The sequence below is a fragment of the Stegostoma tigrinum genome, chromosome 7 (genome assembly GCF_030684315.1).
Source record: "Stegostoma tigrinum isolate sSteTig4 chromosome 7, sSteTig4.hap1, whole genome shotgun sequence".
Taxonomy (NCBI): Eukaryota; Metazoa; Chordata; class Chondrichthyes; order Orectolobiformes; family Stegostomatidae; genus Stegostoma; species Stegostoma tigrinum.
The window spans coordinates 36,300,763-36,308,030 of NC_081360.1; the positions used below are offsets into that span (position 1 = coordinate 36,300,763).

General features: G+C 36.9%; 1 protein-coding gene across 5 annotated transcripts in view; it reads left to right on the forward strand.

Moving 5' to 3' along the window:
- The window catches only part of hibch (3-hydroxyisobutyryl-CoA hydrolase), a 119,697-nt gene extending 112,429 nt beyond the window's left edge, over positions 1 to 7,268 (forward strand). For 2 of the 5 annotated variants that reach the window (XM_048534306.2, XM_059647167.1), the window contains exon 14: positions 3,058 to 3,394. In XM_048534306.2, the coding sequence (XP_048390263.1) occupies positions 3,058 to 3,173 (116 nt within the window). In that variant the 3' untranslated portion in view covers positions 3,174 to 3,394. Of the gene's footprint in view, positions 1 to 3,057 lie in introns of all 5 variants that reach the window. The other 3 variants (XR_009445935.1, XM_048534305.2, XM_048534307.2) reach the window with 3 other exon arrangements.

Below are 7,268 nucleotides of genomic sequence, written 5' to 3' on the forward strand. Positions count from 1 at the left end.
AGGGTCATCTTTTTCATGAAGTGGGTGGTACGTGTACGGAATGAGCTGTCAGAGGAGGTGGTAGCAACAGGTACAATAACAATTTTAAAAGAAATTTATTTAAGTATATGAATAGGAAAGCTTTAAAGGGATATTGGCCAAATGCTTGCAAATGAGAAGTGGTCAGATTGGGATGTCGGTTGGTCTGGATGAGTTGGACCCAAGAATGGAAAAAGTTGCCACTCGGGTCCCTTTTTAATTTTTTTTTGCGGTCTGTGGATTTTTTTTGTTTGATATAGCAACAAGTATTGTGGCCATGTTCATGTAGGGACAAATTGACATAGACTGAACAAAATAGGGAGTGCACGGAATTGGAGCATTTTATTGACTTGGAAAGATAATTGTTTAAATTAGGGGTCAGAGATTGCGAATCAAGGGATTTGTGTCGAACTGATTAGAAGATGAGTACAAGGGGCACAGCCCTTCACTTTCTTTGAGTGGCTTCAATGATGAAATAGACCGCCGTATATCTAAGTTTGATGACACTAAGTTGGTCATGTGTTAAAGAGTGTGTAGAAAGGAACAGAAAATTTCATAAGGGTTTTAGCATATTAACAGTGGGCAGAACTGTAGAAGTTGACATTTATTGTGAAAAGAATGTGAGGTCATCCACCTTGGCTCAAACATAGGTCCTGAGATTTCCTAAAGAGGAATAAACTAGGAATTGTCTAGGAACTGGTAAATGTAGGGCACCATGTGCGATAATCACTAACAGCAAGTGGACAAGTGCAAAGATTAACTTAAGAGGCCAATGGAAGCTGGAATACAAAGGATGAAAGTTATGTTACTGTCAGAAAAAGCTAAACTGAGAATGCATCGGGAGCATTGCCTTCAATTCTGAACATTGAAACTTTAGGATAAAACTGGCCGAGTGACTATAGTTTTGATTCACCAGAATGATATAAGTGCTGAAAGGTTTAAGTATGAGGACAGTTTAGATAGACTAGGCCTCTATTGACTTGAATATAAACAATAAAAGAATAATCTAATTGAGATTTTTAAGATAATTGAAGGAGTTGATCTGGAAGACAGAGATAAACTATTTCCTTTGGTGGGAAGAGTCCAAAATATTAGGCAGAATCTTAAAATTAGATTTGGCAATTCAGGGATGACATCAGAAGGGTCACAGAGGTAATGGAAATCTGGACTTCAGCTTTGGAATTTTCAACTGATTGGGCCTCAACCAAAATTAAGAGACTTTTGTTAGGCAATTATGTTAAGGGTTAGCAATCAAAGGTGGGTGAATGGCGTTAAGATGCAGATGACCTAATGAAATGGGGAAACAGACTGCAATGACATGTTTAATGCTCCTGTGTTTCATTTATGCATAATTTGTCAACTGACCTAGACAGTAACAGCATTTGCATTGCTTCCTGGACTCTGTGCCTGAAGTTTCAATACCTCAGCAAATTGTATTATGCACAGAGAGTGTGTGAATTCACCAGATTTTTTGCAGAATATATTGTACTGTCAAAAAAAACAGATCAAGGTAATGAGTTCCACAACAACGGATTGAATCTGATGGTTACTAATCTACAATGGATTACAAGGAAAGAGCATTGTTTTACATACTTCAATCCAAATTATAAGTCTTAACTAGGAGCTTTCAATTAATCTATTTTAAATCTAGTAGTATTGATAAGTCTAGAGCCTGTTTCAAACAGTTCCTTTGTAGCCATATATCAAGTACACTGGGCAATAGTATTTCTGAGGGATTTTCATTTCTCCTCTTCCTCCTATTGTAGTGCAGAATGTTCATGGATACAGGTCCAATGTAAATTTGATTTTCTTTATGAATGTGTCCAAGTTATACTAAATAAATTTTGGAACATGCCGCAAAATATATTGCTATTTTACAAGGGAGGAAAGCAAAACTATACTTTTGTGATAAATTAACAGATCTGATGAAATCGATATGGACTATCAATTAATAAATGGGCAGAAAGCAACACTTCAAAAAATTTTAACACGTAACTTAATAAATATAAAGTAAGTTATTCAGTCAATTGCTGTGTTAAGCTAGTTCTGCTTCTGGATGTGAGTTTGCTCGCTGAGCTGGAAGGTTAGTTTTCAGACGTTTCGTCACCATTCTAGGTAACATCGTCAGTGAGCCTCCGATGAAGCGCTGGTGTTATGTCCCGCTTTCTATTTAACAACACCAGCGCTTCGTCGGAGGCTCACTGATGATGTTACCTAGAATGGTGACAAAACGTCTGAAAACTAACCTTCCAGCTCAGCGAGCAAACTCGCATCCAGAACCTCAACCCGAGCTACAAATCTTCTCAAAACTCGCTAATAAATAGAAAGCGGGACATAACACCAGCGCTTCGTCGGAGGCTTACTGATGATGTTACCTAGAATGGTGACGAAACGTCTGAAAACTAACCTTCCAGCTCAGCGAGCAAACTCACATCCAGAACCTCAACCTGAGCTACAGATCTTCTCAAAACTCGCTTGTTCTGCTTCAGTTGGGACACAAAAAATTGGTGAAAATTAGCATTGTAAATTGCCAATATCAAACTTCTGATATTTGAGATCTAATAGCAATATTATCAAGACCAGTGCAAAAGCCGTTTTTGGTTTGCAACATATTCAATACTGAACTTATAAATTTCTGGGTGAGAATGCATTTTGGCTGCATATTTTATTTTAATTAGTGTGGTATAGATATATATTAGGGTAAGTATGAGTGCAGTCAGAGTGCAGGATCAATAATCATTACGAGAGAGCCTATGAAGTAGACATTTCTCACAACAATGGAAGTGCTAGTAATCATCAATGTTGGCAAAAGCTATCAGATGACCATTATGTGATCAAGGTAGTGACTCATGAATTGATTAAACATAATGAAAGACAATTAAGAGTATATGGCTTCAAATAACTTGAGGTATAACTAGAATAAAATGTATTGAATACATTTTTATATTTGTGCTCCTGTTTTTCCCATTGTATTTATGCTATTGTTTTAACAGTATTTGTAATTCTTTTCATGATAACATTTCTTTTCTGTCTAATCAGTTCTGATTGACAAGGATCAGTCCCCAAAGTGGAAGCCAGCAACCCTAGAAGAAGTGACAGAGGAATATCTGAAGAGTTGTTTTCAGTCACTTGGAAGCAAGGAACTCAAATTGTAACTGGGAATATGTTGCTGATCCCTAATTGCACTATGAATCTGATGACGAAATGGATAAATGACTTGGGAAGTGAAAAAAAAATTTATGCATGAGTTTGCAATCTGGTTTTTCTTTTCATGAAATTAACCGGCTTATTTACATCTGACGCATTTATCAAGTGAAAATATTGTAGTACGTATATAATAAATGTACTGAAGCACTAACTTTGTGTATTTTTGCTGGGTCATGGGTATCAGCTCTCATGTATTTATTTAGTATCATTCATTTTAGAAAATGCTCTGACTTCACAGAGATAAAACAAAAATTCTTGCCATGTCCACAGAATACATTATTTGGAGGACTGGCCAGAGAAAACTTTTAATGAGAGTGTTGAGGTAGGAAAATGTTTTATTTGGGGATTTGAGAACATCCAGCCTCATTTAACTGAAAGTATAGCTGCTGATGGTATGATGACAAAACTTGTGGTGATGGGTAGGTGCTGTAAGAATGTGTGCCGTGACAGAACAAAAAGGAATTTGAGAGGTTGAAGCCAGAAGAATGGTGACTTTGGGAAGGGTTGTTTTCTGCAGCATTGGAAGAAGCAGCAAAGAAGAGTAGGACACATTCATGACATGATGTAAACAGCTGTCTGGAAACAGTGTAAAAAGAGCTGTGGATACACTAAAATTTACAGAAAAAGGCAAGCCAACTTAGAGAACATTGCCAGGAGTTAATTCTTTTTCAAATGATTTAGATGGCTGCTGTACTGAATTTAAATGCCAGAATTTAGTTTTGCTTAAATGTAATTTAGTTTTAAAGAAACTCATTCAGATGCTTAAAAAAAATTGTTTGGTAATTGAATATTCTCAAAGGTAAGTAATTCAGTGAGAAATATATCAATGAGGGATTATTTATGTAACATTGAAATTATTCAGTAATTCCTGGCAGTCAAGAGTTAGTTTCATACCCCATAAAGGATGCAATAAAATTTACTGATGCTTATGGGAAATGGCAGGCCAAAGTCAACAAACAAAAGTTACTATCTGAGCTGCTACATAATACTAGGAGTCCAGTGTCGACACAGCTCTGCCAAATCAAAAGTTCAAGAAGTTCAGAATTTTCTGACTTCTGCCGTATGTTTTGAGGTGATGAAATGGTTTGACTAGGTCATCATGGAATTTGGCTTCTGGACTGGTATTAAAATAGTCACACATCTTACATATAGTTCCCTTTTATCAAGTACCCACGCCAAATTGACTGTGAAAAGATCTGGTTTGTAATATTTTTAGTGATACAAAGGTACGGTATAGATGAAGTTCTCGTTCAGAGAATGACTTATTGATGTATCTTTGAGAATTTTTAATTAATGTCACAAATACAAGTTGTTACTGAAGGCAGAGTTTACAGTCAGGTATGTTAGCTAAAAATATATTATGGTACTATAAAAGGAAAAACCATGTACCCACGAACAGGTTAACATTGACGCTACAGCATACCTTTGAATAATGATGAGAAGGTTTAAGTTCTTAAGTACCCAGTGCCTCTCTTAATTCTTTCTTTGATTTCTGTTGTGGGGAAATCTGACTTTTCTTCCTTTATTCACCTTATAACAAAGTTTTTAGAGGGTTTTTTTTAAACTATTTCAATAGTTTTCTGTTGGTTTTGATTTTCTGCCCTTGAAGGTGAAAGAAGGGGAGGGGGAGAAGTATCTTCACTACCTAGAAACATAGGTATTGCAGGGTGAAAGAAGAGTCATGATTCATCTAGTTTCTGTCTGGTTAGATGCATGATGCAATGGTAATATAGTTGTTGACTTCACATGATGAAAATTGTGTATTTAAGATAAATCGCCACCTATCCACCAAAAGCAGATATATAAACTTGCCACATTTGATTTTGTGCTACTGTGTTATCAGCTGTTCTACTCGCTTGAATGCCATCTTATCAGCCTTCAAGCAGTCAATGTGCCAAAATCCTGATCTTCTTCACAATTGAACACATTTCATGGATTGCAAGGGATGCTCTAAAACAAGTCTTCAGTGAGAAAGGTAGAGGCAGAATCTCAGGATCAAAAAGATTGTCTAGTTCAAGTGTGATGAGTACAAACAACTATCAATAATTTCTTTTTAGAATTAATATTAAAATGTCATGTTTAAATAAGCAAATATATGAATGATTATACGTAGCATTAAGACAAATACATCAGACAATTCACCTTGAATTTGACATCCAGAATTGTGATGAGGGGTTTCTGATATTAATAATTTTAGAGTTTGAGTTTTAAATAGTGACATGTGGATTTCTTTCTGGAGAGTTTAAAAATATTTAACAAGGTCAGACAGACCGTCCAGAACAGTGATCTCAACCAGTTTTTTCTAACTCGTGGAGCATTGGCCTATTGGCTCAGTCAACATTTATTGCCCGTTCCTAGTTGTCGTTGCAAAAATGATGGTGAACTGCCTTCTTGAACCACTACACTTCATGTGTCGTATGTAGACCTACAATGCAAATCATGTATTCCACAATTTTGATCCAGTAGCAGTGAAGGAACAGCAGCATATTTCTAATTTAGGATGATGAGTGGCTTGGAGGGGAAGTGCAGGTGGTGCTGTGCCTGTGTGTCTGTTGCCTTGTCCTTCTAGATGGTGACGATTGTGGGTTCGGAAGGTGCTGTTTAAAAAACCTTTGGAAAATGTCTGTAGTGCATCTTGAAGGCAGTACACACTACTACTACTGAGTGCTGTAGTGACTAAATATTTGTGGATGTTTGTCATTCAAGCAGGCTTCTTTGTCCTGAATGGTGGCAAACATCTTGAGTGTTGTTAGGGCTGTTGTGGTTCATCCAGGCAAGTAAGGAATATTCCATCACACTCCTCACTTATGTCTTCTAGATAGTAGATAGGCTTCAAGGATTTGGGAAGTAAATTGTTCCCTGCAGTATTCTGAGCCTCTAATCTACCCTTCTAACCAGTGTATTTAGATGTTGAGTCCAGTTCAGTTTCTGAACAATAGTAACATCCATGATGTTGATAGTGGCGGATTCTGTGATGGTAACACCATTGAATGTCAAGGTGAATGGTTAGAGTGTCTCTGATTGGAAATGGTTATTGTCTGGCATTTCTGTGGCACAAATGTTACTTTCCACTTTTCAGCCAGTGCCTGGATGTTGTCCAGATCTTGTTAGCATTTGAACATGGACAGCTTCAGTATCTAAAGAATCATGAATGGTACTGAACATTGTGTGACCATTGGCAAACATCCCCAGTTTTGACCTTATTATGGAGGAAAGGTCATTGCTGAAGCAGCTGAAGATGATTCCATCTATACTATCGTCAAGAACTCCTGCAGAAACATTCTGACAATAATATGACTGACCTCTTAAAAACAACTATCTTCCCGTGTGCCAGGTATGATTTTAAATAGCAGAGAGTCTTCCTCATGATTCTCATTGATTCTAAGTTGGCTGGGGTTCCGTGATACCAGCTTCGTCAAGCATGGCTTTCTGGTGAGGACTGTCACTCTCTCCTCACCTTAACATTAAAGCCATAGTTTTTGTGAGAGAAGTGGTATCCCATTGAAGTGTAAATGGAAGATTGTTTTTAACTGTGTGGTTTTATGACAAGTGGGGTACACATTGAAGGCCATTAGCTTGATTTTGTTTCCAGATAATTGAGGATTGATTTTAGCTTCATACCTCCAGAGATTGAAAGCTTTTAGGCTCTTGGAGGAGATCTGACTGGGATCAGAAGCAAATGTACTTTTTCCTAATTTTAATAGAAAGTGCAGAGCAGTTAAATAAAGCACAGTGACCTGAATAGAAAAGTTTTGTTTGTGAAACTTTCAGATCAGGAGTGTTTGGTTAGAAATCTGCATGTTATTAAAAGCTGAGAAATTTAAAGTTCTCAGTTCTGTGACTATTCATATAAGATGACATTGAGGATCACAGGAAAGGACTGGAGAGAGTCAGTGAATTCAAACTTAAAACTTTACTATCGAAGGGTGATTTCTCTAGATTTCAGTCTCTGTAATGGATAGTGTTGAAATCAAGATGAGACTTAGTTTTGCTTTGTGTTTTAAAGATTTTTGGAACGGTTCTGTATTTGGGTAGATGTATTT